The sequence below is a fragment of the Marmota flaviventris genome, chromosome 5 (genome assembly GCF_047511675.1).
Source record: "Marmota flaviventris isolate mMarFla1 chromosome 5, mMarFla1.hap1, whole genome shotgun sequence".
Classification (NCBI taxonomy): Eukaryota; Metazoa; Chordata; class Mammalia; order Rodentia; family Sciuridae; genus Marmota; species Marmota flaviventris.
Genome location: NC_092502.1, coordinates 87949418 through 87968065, shown reverse-complemented (window position 1 = coordinate 87968065; position 18648 = coordinate 87949418). Strand labels below are relative to the sequence as shown.

At 34.9% G+C, this 18648-nt stretch overlaps 1 protein-coding gene across 1 annotated transcript in view; it reads right to left on the bottom strand.

The window, feature by feature from the left end:
- Positions 1-18648, bottom strand: part of Ell2 (elongation factor for RNA polymerase II 2) — a 73019-nt gene that overhangs the window by 47041 nt on the left and 7330 nt on the right. The window contains exon 2 of the mRNA XM_027927744.2: positions 9035-9082. Within this exon, the coding sequence (XP_027783545.2) occupies positions 9035-9082 (48 nt within the window). The remainder of the gene's footprint in view (positions 1-9034; positions 9083-18648) is intronic.

Here is an 18648-nt window from a genome sequence, read left to right as displayed (position 1 = left end):
CATAATGTTTACCCATCTGCTGTCCCTCATCTTTGGCTTCCCTTTCCCTACCAGAGGTAACCACTATTCTAACTTTTGTGATTATTATTTTTTTTGGGGGATTACTAAAGATTTTATCACATATAAAACCTATACACTATGCTGTTTGGTTCTGCCTGTTATTAAATTTTATAAAAATGAGGTTATATCATATGTAGTTTTCTGCCCACTTGGAGTTTTCATTGCCATGTTGTAGAGTTATAATTACATTACTACTTTTTATTGTTGTATACGCTTCCACTGAATGAATATACCATAGTTCATCTCTGTTAACCTGCCATTGTTCTTAATTAGTGTGAACAAAATTTGACAAAAGGAGCTTTTCAGTAATTAAAAGTAACACTACTCCTAAACCAGCATTCTTCATAGTTGAAAAAAATTCTTAAATATAGCTTCATATCAAAAATCCATCTGTAAATCTACCTCTTTTTTCTTCTTACTACAGGATATTCAGAAATAATTAAACCATAGAAAAAAATCCTTTGAAGTTGCTTCTTAAAAATCCTTTTCCTCCAAATCTCCAAGGCTAATGCCTCCTGGATAGCTCCATGTTGATAGAACAAAGTTTGGAAAGTTACCTGAACATGTACAGCATGTCCCAAACATACCATATCTTCTATCTCTGCCTGCTTCCATCTATTTCAAATCATGAATAATGGCTTCACCATCCATTCAAATGCTCAAATAATAAATGCTGAGCTATCCTTCCCATATATAAGGAATAATTAAGTCAAGGCAGCTATAGGAGAAGCATGTTATATTGCAAATCTGGCAACATCGCTCCCTGGTTAAAAGCTTTTTAAATAGATGATGATCTCCTACAGTGTTTCCTAAACCATAGCCTGAAACCTACTAGAAAGTCATGACATTAATTTAGTGGATTGTGATCAGGATTCTTTTAAATAAAAGACAACACAATAGTGTGAATGTGAATACCTACATGTGTAAAGGATCACAAAGTAAACTGTCTTAATGAAAATTGTCTATAACTGTGTTTGAAAGACATTCATCTATAGAAGTAGTTTTACTTAATTAGAAAGGTCAAAGATCTCACTCAGAAACTGATGACAGCCACAAAACTTCTCCTGAGAAGAGGTGTATGTGTTTGTACACATGTGGACACTTATATTCTCATTACAGTGAATATAGCTATCATAAGGAAGCCTGTGAGGAAAACTTTAAAGTCCAGATGTCCAGATCTCATCATACCTCCAGAGAGACTTAGTAAGTAAGAAGCACTGATCTTCAGGGTGAAATTTTAACTTTTTAAGAAGGTGGGGGGCATTTCCCATACCAGATTGCCACTTCGCTCATGCTGAACCTCAGGTCTGAAAAGTATTCCCACCACCCCCTTGTCCGCCAACTCCTGATAATCCAAACCTCAGCTCAAACACACTTTTCTGAGGCCTCAATGACCATCGCTCTTTCCTGTACTAGTCAGGAAGATGTTCAACAAATGTTTATGTGAATGTGAAAATAAATAAAAATGCTCATTAAACACTATTATGGAAAGGTACATTAGTGCAGCAGTGGGAACAGATGCCTAGATCTGAGTACAGGCTCCTTCAACACATAATAAGAAATAATACTGCAGAAACTTCAGCAAGTAATGTAGCTTCCAAGGTATAGTTTACACATGAGCACAATGGGAGTATCTGCTTCATAGCATTGCTGTGAGGATTAAATGAGAATAATATTTGCAAGTGCTTAGTATAGAGTTCTTGGCAGTAATATTCAAGAAATTTTAAGGTAATTGTTGAAAAATTATTGGAATCTGTAAATGAAATAATAGAATAGGTGCTTGTCCAATTTATTTTAAATATAGAACAAATTATAAGACCCTAGAGGAATTTGAAAATTCTTAGCCTGATATGGCAAATTCAAAGCATGTTTGTGGGCGCTGAAAGTCCTAAGTCTATAAAACTCTTCCTCTGAACTTGTTTTCAAACAAGCTACTTTGATAAGTAAACATTTTTGACTCAAAGACAAAGTTGAGAACATTTTTGTTTCATAGTCTTGTTCTTTCCAGTTTAAATCACAATTCAAGAATGGTTATAAAAATATACCTTCCTAGCATAAGTGAAGCACTGGGTTTGAGCCTTAGCACCGCATAAACATAAATAAATAAGACAAAACAGCAGTTTAATATAATATTAATATATATTATGTTAGTATAATATATACATACACATATATATATGTGCATATATATTTTATATATATAATTTATATATATAATCTACAATATATACTTTCCCTGTAAATTTATAATATATACTTTTCCATATTGTCTAACATATCAAGCTATTAGTAATAAGCAAGTCAGTCAAGGCTGGACTCAGCAAAGAAAGCTTCTGAAAAGATTCTAGGCAAAACCTTACTACAGCAAACAGGAACTCTCTAAATACTGTATTGCTGTTGTTCACTGAATCTAGATACCAGCAATTGTAAGAAAATTCCGAATTTTATGTACTACTATGTAAAATACTGACAAACTGTGACATCATACCAAGATGTCACTGATCATGAAATACTTCCAAGTTCAAAGAACTTAATGTTAAAAAACAAAAACAAAACAAAACAAAAAAACAAAATGATACCTTGGAATCAAGGACACATAGATTTGTTTGTTTAAGTGCATATTAAATATTGTTTGGAATAAGATTTGGGACTTGGACATAATTTTACAAAGGTTTCTTTTTCCTGCTTTCAATTTTGAATTTCTTAAAAGTAAGTCTCTTGCAAGATAGTCTTGTATGTCTGGAATGGAGCCTTGTGCATAGTGAGAGGTCAAAAGATAATTAAATAATGCTTAGGGTTCAAATTTAAGGGATGTTTTAAGTATAATAACCATGGGAAACCTAGAAGGGTAAAATTATTATTTTCCAAGCTTAAATAAGTGAGTGCTATTAAAGTGACATTGTCTGCAATGAAGATGACTCAGTTTCACAAGTTTTAGTTTTTAGTGAGGGAAAAAAAAAGCCATCAGTGGCAGAGTTTAACAAACAGATAATGTCAGTTAGGAATAAGAAGTAGCATTTTAAGGTTTTATTTACTTCATCTATACTGTCCATCACAGTGCCTGAATGTTTGCTGAATAAAACCAGTAATCAACTCATTGCTAAGCACTTTATGGTGTTTGTGGCATCTTCAGATTTCAGTCATAGTTCCAATCCCTGTTTTCCAAGGTGATGAGGTTTGGTGAAGGACAGACTAGAGGAGTACCCTTGTCTGTGCTCCTGTTGTGGTGGCCTGTCTTACTATAGCCCTTTCTGAAGCCTGTGCAAAGCTGTGGTCAGTAAGTACTTTCAGATAGTTTCTTCAGACACCTAAAACAGAGTCAGCTGCCCTCCCACTCTCTGCTATTCTGAACTCTTTGAAGGCAGAGCTGGCCTAGATTCATCTTGCTTGGGGTCTATAGTGGTACCTGGTTATATTATGAAGACAGAGACAATGAATTTTGCTCACTGTTTCTGCTTATGTAGCAAATGCAGAGGCTGGTTCTTATCCAGAAAGAGAAGGAGGGTAGAGGTGAATATTAACATAAAATAGAGAAGCTGGTCAATTTACAGTAGTTTCAAACTATGATTCCCTTATTGTATGAGATAACAAGTTTCCAGGGGCAGCACAGACCCTTAGCTAAAATAAGATTTATAAAAGTGTGTGTGTATGTGTGTGTACGTATCAAATTTAAACATTTTTAAAAATTAGGTAATTTTTAATTTTATTAATATCTTAATAAACTAACGTGGTTAGAGCTGTCATTCAATGTAAACATTAAAATGAATGCTATCTACACATCAATCACTGAAATATTTAAAAAATTAAAACAGAGCTGCCATTATAAATGGATATAATTTTAACATCCTTCTAGTATTAATCACATTCAGGGCCAAGATTATGAAGGTAACTGTTAGTCAGCAACCTTCTGAGCAGACTGACTAAACACAACCATTGGCAAAACCAGTGGGCTAGCCAAACCAAAAGTGGCAGGGGAAAGCAGTCAGAGGAAAGGTATATCATCTAAAAAGGAATGGCAGTGTTGGGGATTTATTTTTGTCTTTACTGCTTGTTTCAAGCTGATAGTTATCTTTGCTTCCCAGGTACCAAGTCGGGTAGAGAAGGGCAGTCTGGGGAAGCATTTTCAAGGCGGTTGAAATTGCCTACTAATTTCAAATACTGTATAATTTAGTTTTTCAGACTCAAATCTTCTTCCCAGCCCCCACAAGGAAAATTGAATAATTAATAAAGTATTTCTGAATGCTGTGCTAAACTTGAAGATTTAAACAAACAAACAAAAAAAAAAAAAAAAAAGAAAGAAAAGAAAATAAAAGAAAAATTCAACTCAACTCTATGTTCTTTGGAGTTAATGACTCTCTTCCATGAGTTTTATAGCACCATTCAAGCCTTTAAAGTTACCAGTTAAATACCGATTTAAACTTCAGAAGGTCACCATGCCTTTTTGGGAGGCATACATTTAGAACTTGTTTGGCTGGCTATTCCTTGTTCATTCTTGGAAAAGTGTGTGCAATGCAGTGTTTCACTCAGTGTAGAAAATGCATAATACTCTTAAGAAAATATTTTCTATATTCAATTCTTTTCTTAATAATCATTTCTAAAAATTATATATATAAAATTAACTTCCAATTTCTAAAGCCTCTGAGATTGCTGAGTCTGAAATAAGCAATTAAATTAGAATTTTGGAGCAGCAATCTCATGACAAATACTGAGTTAATTTGAGGCCTGGAATCTCATACTGTGATAAAGTTAACATTGTTTCTCATTGCCCAGAGGAATCATCCCTGGACATCAGTCCCTGAAGCCATAGGCAAATCAACTAACAACAGCACCATGGAGCCAGCAGGTGTGGCCATCATTTGCTGTTGAAAACCTTGCCATTTCAGATTTTATCTCAATTATTCCACAGATCTACCTCTGTCTGTGTGTGTTTGTGTGGTGTATGTGTGAGCACAGTTCTTAATAGGCTTGGAATTTTACATTCCTACTGCCAGGATATCACATTTTACATCCACCAAAACCTTTGTTTAAAAAGCTGATTCATACCAGTCCCTAATGCACACTACACCTTGTTTCTGATAGTCCCTTGTTCCTACAGTCCCTTGTTAGTGGATGGTTCTGGTTAAATCCTTTATTTTTAATTATTTCCTGAGTATTAGTATATGTGTGTTTGTCAGGCTGTGAGTTCCCTGAGAGAAAGCCTATGTTTTATACATCCCTGTGTCTTTTCATTCTAAGGCACATGATAAAGCACTTGCCTTCAATAAGAGTAGAAAGAATGTGCAATAAAATAAGAAATAAGCAGAATGATAAACTAACCTATTAGTATATTCATTGATTAGGCAACTGATTATAGTTTGGAATAATTATGTTCCAATAACTTGGAATAATTATGTTACTGTATCTGTAACAATTGCCATTATGAGAAAATACTAAGTAAATCTGCTTCCAGCAATTCTTCTTTTAAAGCTATATATACAGTATAGAGTGAAGAACAGTCACTGTAGCTATAGCTATAGCCTCTATTAACTATGTCTTTAGATAAGAAACTTTCAGTAAGCATAAAAATATGGAGTTCAGTTTTTAAAAATTCATTAGAATGCACATCTTTGAAAAATGTTTACCTGCTGCATTTTTAGTGTCTGGTTAAAATGTAGAGATAGAACTATCCTGACTTTTATAAACCTCATTTGACAACAATGATAGAGCCTTTGGAAACTGGGCAGATTATGCCAACACATCCCTCTGAATTTGTAACTTGAACTTTTCAATGCAGTAGCCCACATGGATTTATCAGCTCTCTTTTTTGTACAAATATGCTGCTCTATAGATATTTATAATCACAGTAAACCTTTAGTTATGAGTAAGTATCCTAGGTATGCATTAGAACTGTTAAGATAATTGGTTGGCCCCACCCTTCAGAATCAACAAGGCATTTAGATGATGTATCCAGTTCCTGACATTCATGAGTTTAGTTATCAAAATCAACAGCTCCCATAGATATTTTTATCTTTTTGAATCCAGAAAATGCTTTCAGTGACCATCCAATTTCCTGAATGCCTTCTTTCACTAAAGGAAAGGGGTGTGCTGAACTGTGAAAGATAAATTTATTTTTATTTTTATTTTTTAAGCTATAAAAGCTGCTGCTCAACTCTGATGGTAAAAATCCAAGTTATCAATGATTCTTAGAATTTTTACTCATACTTTAATGTTTCGATCTGAATTTATTTAGAAGTTAACTTCAACCTAAGAGAACATGTTCAAGCAGAAAAGTAAATATACTTAAAAGTTAACCTGCCAAGACTCAAATTCTGGCCTCCTAAAGACATTACTGAGGGGGAAAAATCCTATAATTAGTAACAAGGAACAGCATAACTATGTGGTACTTAGCATAAGTCTCCTCAGGGAAACAGGAGATAATTTTAACATGCCATGCTCACTTTTAAAAGGATATTTTAGCAGGCTTCAGTTATGCTTCAAATATGCCTGCATGACACTATCATGATAGTTAAGGTGCATTTTCAATCATGTCTGGTGTAAGAAGACAAAATTTCTAACTAAGGGTAAGTATCTTTGGAGGGAAATCTAAATTTAAACCTTCCAATTTCAAATCCTAAGCATTTTCCGCATAGGAAAACTCTTTAAGCATACGTCCTCAAGGCTTTTAAGCAATCAGCATGGGTAATGCTAACTTATCATGGCTCTCAAGAAAAACAGAGGAACACTGTACAGAAGACCCTCACATTTATGGCTCTGCATATTCCCTGTAGGCTGTGCCAACCCACTCTTTCCCCTGTAATGACTCTTTGTTTTTACTAAGTCCCAAAGGGCTGGGGAGAGCTCTGCAAAGAGAAGGGGGGAGGGCAGATGGAATGCAGCTGCAGGCTCTAAAACAATGCTGAGTCCATATATTTTGTTCCCAGTTAGAATAATAAAAAGGGAGGGGGGGAGTGGTTAAGAAGACAGATCCAGAATAAGCAAGGTAGGAACAAGTACCCTATAGCTCTCAATCTGCTGCCCCCTTACCCCTCTTCTGTACCAAATCCAACCACCATTCACTTGGGTTAAAAAGCTTATCTGCTAAAATTCAAACATCCATTAAGATTTAAACCTACCAGCTATTTATAACTAAATTATTTTTATCAGCAATCTATATTCAGGAAAGGGATAGAGTGGGAAGAAGAGTGTTATAGGCAAATAAAAACTAGGGAAGCTTGGACACATGGGGCCAGGAACACTATGGGGAAAGATAGGTGGAGAATTTGGAAAAGAAGGCCCAAGCTTTCAAATATAATCTACTTGCTTTGCAATGGTGCTTAAGTCCTAAGGCAATTAGTATGTCAGCGAAAACCATGATCCTTCTAAGATTTCTAAAAGCTGCAAGTGTCAGAATGGAAGTTTGGAAGCATACATATATTGTTCACTATCATTTAGTCTTCCAGTCTAATTCAGTGCCCCCTAAGAAAGTAGCCTTTACTTGCATTTCCCTAACCTTAATGTCCCAACTGGATTAAAGAGAGAATTGAGGGAAGCAGTAGCCCACAAGAAGTATGGCCTTAAGATCCCTAGTGAGAGAAATGCAGCTCCAACTTTACTTTCCCCCTTAGCCATTGCTCTCCCCTTCCAAATAACCCTTTTCTGAAAATCCATGGAGCCCTCTGGGACTCAAGGACTTAGGTCTGCCTTTGGAACATTCCTTCAAATATTACCAATGCCATTAAAACCTGCAGAAAAACTCAAGAAGCCTTACATAAAGGGTCAAACTAACTCCTCAAATATAGAATTAGTAAGCACTAAAGACTACCTAAAAAGCTATACAACAGAATTCAGAAGAATGCTTGTTCCAATTAGGATCCCATTCATGAACAGTCAGTTACTGAGGGGGGGAGGAAGGACTTCATTGTAAAGCTGTCACTAGAAGAAAATCCCTGACATCCACACAAACATCTTCTTGAAGTTAGCATTACACAACAGATTTAGAAGTACTGTACTCTTAGTTGAATGATATAATTAATCTGACTCTCAAAATGTCTTCAAGTTGTAAAGTTTAGAACTACTGTATTTATTTACATGAACATTTTTGCATTTTGTAACATTAAAAAATCATAAGCATATAGATTTAGAATAAACAAGAGTATGATCATCCTCCCTCAGTTTGCCTTTTTCATAGCTCAATCTTATAGATCTTCCAGATATCCATACTATAAGCCAGTACGTAGGGACAGAAATGCATATTAACTTCAATGAGGAAGCAGTCTATTTTATTACTATCAAATATTAATAATAATAACTTAAAATAATATTGATATTATTGTAAAATTTATTATATACTGCAAACACACAATACATTGGTCAATTTTATTAAAAGTTATCACATATTATGTATTATGCATTTTTTTGGTGATGGGGATTTATCCCAGTGCCTCTCACACGTCCTTACCACTGAGCTACACCCCAGCATATTTTGCTTTTTATTATAGCCATAAAATAGACACAGAAAACGGTTCATTTTATACACTGAAAAAGCTTAATTTCTATTCATACATCTCATTTCCTAGCATACATAATTTTTAAAATTGAGGGTACAGACAGAAAATTTTATTAATAGTAACAAAATCACATATTTATAACATGCTTGAAATAAATAATTCTTTATGGAGATTTTGTTGTGGCAAATAAAACATTCATACAAAACTTTGATGTTTGAACCTTCAATAAAAGGTTCAAATATGCAATTATTCATGATTTAGGAAACAAATTCTCAATAGCTATATCTGAATTATTTTTTAAAGAAATTAAAAAAAAAAGATAATTCAAGTGTCTTAATCAAAGAAGTCAGAAACTTTTGTTTAGTCACAAAGTTCGCCAAATATGAGTGACCAATGATATTAAGAGTGCCAAGTTAAAGTAAATTTCAAACTCTGTGGCATATAAAAAGAATATTAAATATTTTTGCTCAATCAATAACAGTACTCACCCCTTGAAGCCCTTGAAACTGAATTGAAGGTCGAAAAGGAATTGAATTCTGTTAAAAGAAACATAAGAAACAAAAATGTAAACCTCGGTTATGGTGACACAGAACTAAATACATAAACTTTAAATTGATGTATTTAGTCAGTGCCATAGTATATGAAAACGTCTTTTCACCATGTGCTTACTTTCAGATGGCAACATATTACAATGCTTTGACGACCTGTTTACATTTCTCTGAACCATATAAATTAAAGGTATTTTTTGGTTGTGTAGCTAATGGTGTTTTTGAAATTGGCTAACATGATTTGTAAAACTAATTAGTATTCTAATTCAATTGTATATTAAAAATTCTTGCTTAATTTCCTGACATATTTTTAATACAGATGAGGAAAAGGAAGAGATAATTGGAGAATTTTAAAAAACTCCAATACAAATATAAAATTAAAATATTCAGGAATCAACTCAAGTTTTCCACTTTTTCACATTTTATCAAGCTTTTACTTGAAGGTCACACAGGTTACCAATATTCTCACAGATTCTTTCTAGAAGAACATAATTCCTAGATCAATGCTTTTTGTTTTTTAATTATGAGTTTTGTCATCTTTATAACTTCAGTATTGTATCACAGAGTTATGCTGTAATTTTAATTATCAGTCACTATCCCCAGCATAATTTTCTATATCCAAAGTTACCAATATGTTTTCCCATGGGAATGCTTTTCTAAATTGTTAGAAGGCATCTATAAGAAAATCAGCTTTGAATAGTACTTAATAGTGATGGCAGTCTGTAAATTATTTTTCACACCTTATATCCAAATCCACAAACAGAAAAAAAGGTTTCTGGTCTAATCTTTATCGCACCCCCTCTCACCCCCCTGATCCACCCCACCCTACCCCACCCCTGCCATGCCCATAGAGGTGGCCAAGTGTCCTTCCCATAAACTATAGCATATCACCTACTACTTCTAATTACTTCCTGAAACTTATCTGCAGATTTAAAAGTTTACTAATCAGGATTATAACAACTGGGGTGGGGGAGTATAGTGCCTCTTTAAAAGATAGAAAACCTCAATATAAAATATAAAGCAGTAATATTATTTACAAAAATGGGTAACATCTTGGGGAAAAATTATAATGCAAACTATTATCACTGTCTGACCACCAAGAAAAGATAATTTAACTCTAGATTTATTAATAGAATCAAAGTACTACTGGGGGACAAATTCATTTCTGGTGAGGGAAAAGTGGGTTTCTTAAAAAGGGAAGATAAAAAGATAGTGCTTGAATTTTTAAAACACAATTTTTAGTAGTGAATCATTCTAATTCATAGGCTTTTTTAAAAAAATAGAAAATACATGGGCTGGGGTTATGGCTTAGCAGTACAGTGCTTGCCTTGCATGTGCAAGGCCCTGGGTTTGATCCTCAGCATTACATAAAAATAAAAAATAAAATAAAGGTATAAAAAAATTAGAAAATACAGATACTATTCTTTAGAAGAAAACCCCCATCCAAACTACCTTCCATGGCTAAACTTACTCTTCCTGAAGTAATAAAAGTTGCTGAGGCTAGAAGCCGTACTTTGTGTTGAAGTAGGTGGCCCTACAAGTTAGGTAACACAGATTCAGGTTCCAGCTTTTTTGTTTTTTTCATTTTTAAAATTTTAATTTGTTATATATGACAGCAGAATGCATTACAACTCATATTACACATATAAAGCACAATTTTTCATATCTCTGGTTGTACACAAAGTAGAGTCACACCATTCGTGCCTTCATACATGTACTTAGGGTAATGATGTCCATCTCATTCCACCATCTTTCCTACCCCCGTGCCCCCTCCCTTACCCTTCCTCCTCTTTTCCCTTTTGCCCTATCTAGAGTTCATCTAATCCTCCCATGCCCCACCCCTGCCCATCCCAACCACATTATGAATCAGCAGTCTTAAATCATAGAAAACATTGACATTTGGTTTTTGGGGATTGGCTAACTTCACTTAGCATTACATCCTCCAACTCCATCCATTTACCTGCAAATGCCATGATTTTATTCTCTTTTAATGCTGAATAATATTCCATTGTGTATATATACCACATTTTGTTTATCCATTCATCTACTGAAGGACATCTAGGTTGGTTCCACAGTTTAGCTATTGTGAATTATGCTGCTAACATTGATGTGGCTGTGTCCCTATAGTATGCTGTTTTTAAGTCCTTTGGGTATAGATTGAGGAGTGGGATAGCTGGGTCAAATGGTGGTTCCATTCCCAGTTTTCTAAGGATTCTCCATACTGCTTTCCATATTGGCTGCATCAATTTGAAGTCCTACCAGCAATGTATGGGTATGCCTTTTCCCCCACATCCTCGCTAGCACTTATTGTTATTTGTATTCATAATAGCTGCCATTCTGACTGGAGTGAGATGAAATTTTAGAGTAGTTTTGATTTGCATTTCTCTAATTGCTAGAGATGTTGAACATTTTTCATATATTTGTTGATTGATTGTATATCTTCTTCTGAGAAGTGTCTGTTCATTTCCTTGGCCCATTTATTGATTGGGTTATTTGTGTTTGTGGTGTTAAGATTTTTGAGTTCTTTATATATCCTAGAGATTAGTGTTCTATCTGACGTTCAAATAGTAAAAATTTGCTCCCAAACTGTAGGCTATTTACCTCACTGGTTGTTTCTTTTGCTGAGAAGAAGCTTTTTAGTTTGAATCTATCCCATTTATTAATTCTTGATTTTAATTCTTGCACTATAGGAGTCTTGTTAAGGAAGTTGGGGCCTAAACCGACATGATGGAGATTTGGGCCTACTTTTTCAGGTTCCAGCTTTAACAATGTGTCCATCAGCCCTATCTCCTGAATCTGACCATTTCCTTGGAGGCTGATTACACTTTCCTACTTGACTACTTTCAATTCATATGCTGCCTTCACTTCTCTGGAACTTGAAATTCTCCATCATGTTCATCATCTCTTCTTTGTCAAATAAATGAGATTTTTTTCCCCCCAATTTTCAGATTGCTGATTTCTCCACTGTATATTACCTCTTCCTTGTACTTAGAGACACCAGTATTCTCAGGTGTTTGATCATACATTTCATTTCAAAAGCTAGCTTCCTTTCCTCTTTCTATACCCACTCCTTTCTGGAGGTTCACCATACCTGTTGGAAATGACTAAATCTCTTCTCCAGTCCTCATCTGGCATTTTTCTACAACTGTCTGTTTACTCCTGCATACAGGGTGCTTTATATTAGAAACTCTCGATACAGCAAACTTTTACTGATTGGCAAACACTAACTCTCCCATCTCCAGCCTCCCCAACCAAACTGGTACCTCTTTCCTACTGTCCTGGCAATGACATTTCTTTACTCTTGGTTTTTCAGGCTTACAACTTTAGAATTTATAGTCTCTTTACATCTCCTGTCCCCCACCCCATATTATATTAATCAATTATATGTCATTAGAATCAGAATTCCAAATCCAGAAGAGAAATTGGAAATAATATAGTTGATGCCCACCATTCTATCCCCAGTCCTTTCCAGTCCCTGTGGTTCAGTAATAACTAAGCTGGGCCTTGCTAATTTCCTTCTCTCTCTCTCTCTCTCTCTCTCTCTCTCTACTGGGGGCTGAATTTAGGGACACTCTACCACTGAGCTACACCTCCAGTCCTTTTTAAAAATTTGAGACATGGTCTCTCTAGATTGCTTAAGGTCTTACTAAGTTGCTGAAGTTAGCCTTGAATTTACAATTCTCTGGCCTCAGCCTCCTGAGTGGCTGGATTACAGGTGTATGCCACTGTACCCTGCATCTTGCTACTTTTCTTGTATTACCTTGTAATACACATATCTCCTTTGGAAGGTACAAGAATATGGGTACCTAATTCCTCAAGTCAGAGTTCATATTTTAATTGGGGGGATACCTGATGTTAAGTACTGGGTTAAGTCCTACTGGGAAGTATAGTAAGCATTCTCAGAAAGGAAAGGAGAGCATGAATTTTAATAGATGTCAGAAAAGTCAAAAGATTTATGGAAAAAAATAGACTTTGAGTAGTAGATTAGAAAAAAAAACAAACTCCAGGGAGAGAGAGTGCCCTGAGGAAAAAAGCAAGAAGACAGGAATGGGTACTGTGTAGGAAGAGGGAAGGTGTGTGTATATACAAAATTCTTTCACACTAAAACACAACATAAAGGCTATTGAACCCAAGCCTCCTGCCTAAGCATTTGCTGTCCTCAAAATTTGCCTTTGCTTTTAGATTCTATCTGTTACAGAATAAATAGGACAATAATTTAAATTTCAGATCTCAGGATATCCACCCTAAAGATTTATCACCCTGTGAAAGAATTCTGCCTTAATATCCTCCATAGCCTCTTACTGATGATCTTTAAGTCTTGCCTCCCACGGGATAAATAACTGGGGGCTTTTCCTTTTCTGGATAAGAAAGTGAGCTGCTGAAACAAATGTTTTGGGTGAAGGCAACTCTTTCAGCCATGAGTAAAACAGATGGATTGGGGTAGGGGAGGGCTGGGGAAATGGCTTTGAAAACAGCTCGAGGGATGCTTTAGAAATACCCTGGAAGTAGTGATAAAGGCCTAAATTAGTATAACTATATCTAGAGCCCAAAAGAGATGGTGGACAGTGCAGACATTCCCAAAGAAGACTGATAAGATGTGCTAACAGATTGAATATCAGGCACCAAGAGAAATGATGTCAAGGTGGCTCTAGGGTTACCAATCATCAATTCCAGCCAGTCTGCTGCAGACTTCCTCAACGTAAGCTTAGTCTGTAGCTTTAAAGCCCCTGGCCCATTTCAAGCCCTTATCACCTGGCACCTAGATAAAAGCTTTCCTTCCTTCCTTCAAGTACTTCCCAATCCTTCATGTAGCCAGCAGAACCTCTTAGCATGTCATACAGTCCACAGATGGTCCTCCCACCATATACCAAAGCACAGCAAACTCCTCCACAGAACTCTATACCACTGATGCATTTGACCATTACATTAAAAGGATAATTACTGGGAATAAGAAGTTCTAAAAGTAAATGCCACTTTAAGCAGGTATCACAAGCATGTTAGTTTTTTGTCCAAACGTTTTTTAGCCTAGTTTAACAGCAAACCTATGACCTCAATTCACTGTATCTTTAAAAAAAATTTTTTTAAAGCAAGCTACTTTTAAAAGTTGAAGTAATTATAGGTGGCCAAATAGGATCTGGCATGCTTTAAAAATAAATCTTACCTTACTAATTACATTCTCATAAGAAATAAGTTTTGGAAGGGCTTCAACCTTTGTTTTTTAGTTTTAATTAAATATTTGTACCAAATAGCTCTTTCAAAATTCATGTAACCCTTTATATAGGTAGGACATTCTCAAGTATTGAAAAGAAGTACCAATAATAAAATGCTCATAAGTTTATTATACTGTTGATTTTTGCCATTACAAACCAATACTACTGCAATAAAACTTGCTCTATGACCAAAGAGATCTATGTTCACTTATTTCCAGGAATTATTCCTCAACATAGGACTATAAAAATAATACCTAATTTACTAAGCAGTTTTACTAAGTAATATTAATTTAATAATGTAATATTAATTCCTAAAATGATTCCTAGAGAGTGGGAGAGAAGTTTTCCACAGTTCTGTGGAATTCAATAGTCACTTACATATTCGGGTAGTTTATAACTGTCTCTAAGTTAGAGTTGCATTTAAGATACCTTCAGCTTCCATGCTGAGCCCATCATGGAATGCTTAACCCCAAATGACTCTGAATTATTCTTGAATTACTAAAACTAAACATTTACTACATACTTGTTGGTATTTACCTATGGATTTAAATTGTAATCAGTGTCATGATAAGTATATTGCAGAAAATTTCAAAGTCAAAAATAATTTTAGAACTTTGCCCCAAACAAGCCACTTTCTATAAATAGTGATGGTACAGGTAACTGATTTAAGTGAGATTATTTTAAGAAATAATTATAAAATTCTAAAAAAAAGAAATAATTATAGTTAGTTAGCCAGTTACCATTTATTGAATGCTTGAAATATATCAGACATGCTAATTATTTTTACCACCACCTTCATGGATTTTCACAAACGCCCTTGTAGGGTAGATACGTGGGTTCTTATTTCTCAGCTAAGTCTTATGAATATCTAAGATCAGACAACTAAGTGACCTGGGACTCAAGCCTAGTAATACTTTAAGAACTATGCTCTTTCTATTACTGTCTCACTTTAAAAACTGTGCTTTAATCCACCATTTTACACATAGCTAGCTTTTTCCTATCCTTCTCCAGCAAATAGGTGTATAAATCTAAAACAGACAGGACTAAGGACAGACAGCGAATCGCTTTGGTTTTGCACTATGGCTTAAGGAGAGTATCAGGCAATTCAAGAACTTGTTTTCAGTTGTGCAAGTAAACAATAAGAAATAGATATGATTTTCCTTGAGATATAACATATCAAATAGTTCATTTTCCTTCCTAAAAGAGGCACTAAACTAGTTAAAAACATGTGGTTGTGATTTTTTGTTTTAAGAGTCATTTTAGTCTTTGTTCTTTATAATATCACCTGACAGAGAATCCAAAGTCTATCCCATAATTATATTTTGACTACTGTAATAAAAAAATATTTAGACAGAGAGAAGAGGAAGAAAGAAAATAGGAGCTAAAGCAGGAAATAGCACAGGAAATCAGACAGTTGATCCTGAAAAATCAAATATACCAGCTCTTGTCAAAAGCCAGTAATAAACATAGATTGATACATGATATGAAATTTAGAGATAATGCAAAACTGCTTTAGTAAACAGCATCTCCTTTGTCTCAAACCTTTTATTAGATGCCTACAGAAGAGTCACTAATGCTCACAGAACCAATCTAGTATTTTGCCTTGTGAATCCATCCTACCTTAGTTGTAGAGGAAACTCCTTTTCTGTAGGTTTTGAATAACAAGATCAAAGAGCATATGTAGTAAAGAATAATTTCTTTCTAGCCATTACAACACAGAAGAATGATGTACAAAAGGAATTACTAATACAGTAGGAAGAAGGAAAAACACTAATCTATTTAGCACAATCCTTGTTTTGAAGGATAGCTTCTGAGAAACTAGATACCTGATACCAAATTAAAAGAACAAAATTTACTGTTGTCTTAAATCTTAGGATTTCAAACAACTTTTAAATGAACATGAAAGCCAAAAATGCTAGCTGAAAAACCATCCAAATATTAGTTTCTGTGACCCAGCCTTTAAACCAACAATGCCTGAAGCACAACATCCCACTGTTTTCCCCCCAAGAGCTTAATGTTGGCCTTATAATTATATAATAAACTTACATGTCAAATCTGACTTGTAAAAGCAAATAAAGCTTTGCTCCTGGGGATCTTGATCTTTGGAGCAGAAGTATAAAGAGAAGTGGTAAAATAAGATTAGATAAATAGAGATTATTTTGAAAAGACTATAAATTGATAAAAATGGAACAGCTAAATCACTTTTTACAAAGTGAATCACTAGGAAGCTTGACTCTGGGAAACTACATGATTATACTCAGTTTTAAAAGATCACTTTGGTTGCTCTTTGGAATGAATTAGGGGGGAAGAGTAGAAATCTGGAGGTTAGCTGGGAGATGTATGGCAGTGATCCTGAAGAAGGATGATGGTGGCTGGGAATGAGATAGCATTAATGGCTGGGGTTGGATTCTAGACATTTTAAAAAGTGACAGGACTTGCTGATGCATGTCAACAAAAGAGGAGAGAAATCAAAGGTTACTAGTCAATTTCTAGGCAACTGGAGAGTGCTACCACTGACTGAGATGGTGAACACTCAGGTGGGTATAGGCTTAAGGAGTGAAATCAAGAGTTATATTCGTATATATTAAGTGTGTGATGCCTATTAAATTTTGTTGAAGAGGTACTATGTTGAAAATAAGTGCCTGGAGTTGAAAAGAAAAATTCTGATCTGAAGATAAATATTTGGGAGCCATTAACATATAAATGGCATTTAAATCCAAAGAATTAGATGAACTTGCCTGGAGAAAGTGAACAGATAAAGAGAAGGGAACTGAGATCTCCAATATTCAGGAGTCAGGGAAATAAAGGATAGTAAGCAAAGGACAAGAGGTAAGAAGAAAATCAGGAAAATGTTTGTAATAGGAAGAAATGGTCAACATGATAGGATGCCAGAGGTCTGGTAAGATAGGAACAGAGAAATGATTTGCAACAGTATCTGGTCAGGTGTAGCCTCAGGGGTGTGGAAGAGACAGTAGGCTCAGTTGAGGACAGCAGGTGAAGAATACACGGATACACCCTCAAATACAACTTTTCTATCTGTTGGTGTTCCCTATGAACACAAACTTTGTGTTTATTTATTTTTTACATGTTTATCTGCTTCTACTTAATGATATGTACTTTCTTCATGGTGGGAACCATCTATGACCTATTTGGCTTTGTATCTTCAATGCCTAGTTCTATATCTAGCAGATGTCGGAAGACGAATAAAAATGTTTGCTGAAAGAACAAACAAAGGTAGTTTGTAACTCTTGACTGCTACCTCTTAATCTTTTATTAAAGAAGAAACATCTTAAAACATTCAATTGAGTTTTTACTACATGACACCTTTTCTGGTCCTCTGCAGCATTATAGTTTCCAATAATGGAGCCAAAAGCAATGATACTAATTAAATAAATGTTATTTTAAAATATGCTAACACTTACATTTCCAAATAAGTATATTTAGATCAGTGAATTTTACAAGTTCCAGCCTGATTTCACCCTTGAAGAAGTTCCCTATTCGGTGGAGAAGTGTTCTCACCAAGATTACCACCATGGATTATGAATGCAGCCCCATATTAGTCTACTACACTGTGCATATATAACAAAAACTTGATGTATTCATGACTTTTTTGCTTTGTTTTCTATAAGGAACTGTGAAACAAAAAAAATTTGGCCCTAAGGGCCATGCTGTTGCACACCTGTAATCCTAGCAGCTTGGGAAGCTGAGGCAGGAGGATCACAAGTTTAAAGCCAGTCTCATCAACTCAGCAAGGCTCTAGGCAATTTAGAAACCCTGTCTCTAAATAAAATATAAAAAAGGACTGGGGATGTGGCTCAGTGGTTAAGTGCCCCTTGGCTCAATCCTTGGTACAAAAAAAAAAGCCCCCAAACAGGGACTAGGAGTATAGCTCAATGGTAGAGTGTGAGCTTAGATTCAATCTCTAGTGCCAAAACAAACATCAAAAACCAAAACAAAACAAAAAAAATAAAAAATAAAAAAACAAAACTCCACCAAAACAGATATGGAGATAATCTGGAAGAAGGAAAAACACCGACTCTTTTAATTTCATATTATCTATGGTCAATAGTGATCTTAAGTACAACCTATAGAGATTACTCAATAAAGAAAGTTTAAAAAAATAAAAGCAAAATTTAAAAAGCCCCACTCAAACCAAAATTTTTCCAATTTAAATCTCCCCCTGGACATTAACAATTTCCAAAATTTCCATTGAATAGAACAGTTAATATAGGACATATAAGTCATACAGCACTGTTCTATATTTTGCCTCAGACTCCCAAATATACCTTTAAATACACAACATCTAATCATGTAAATACAAAATATACTTAAGTCTCTTTTGAC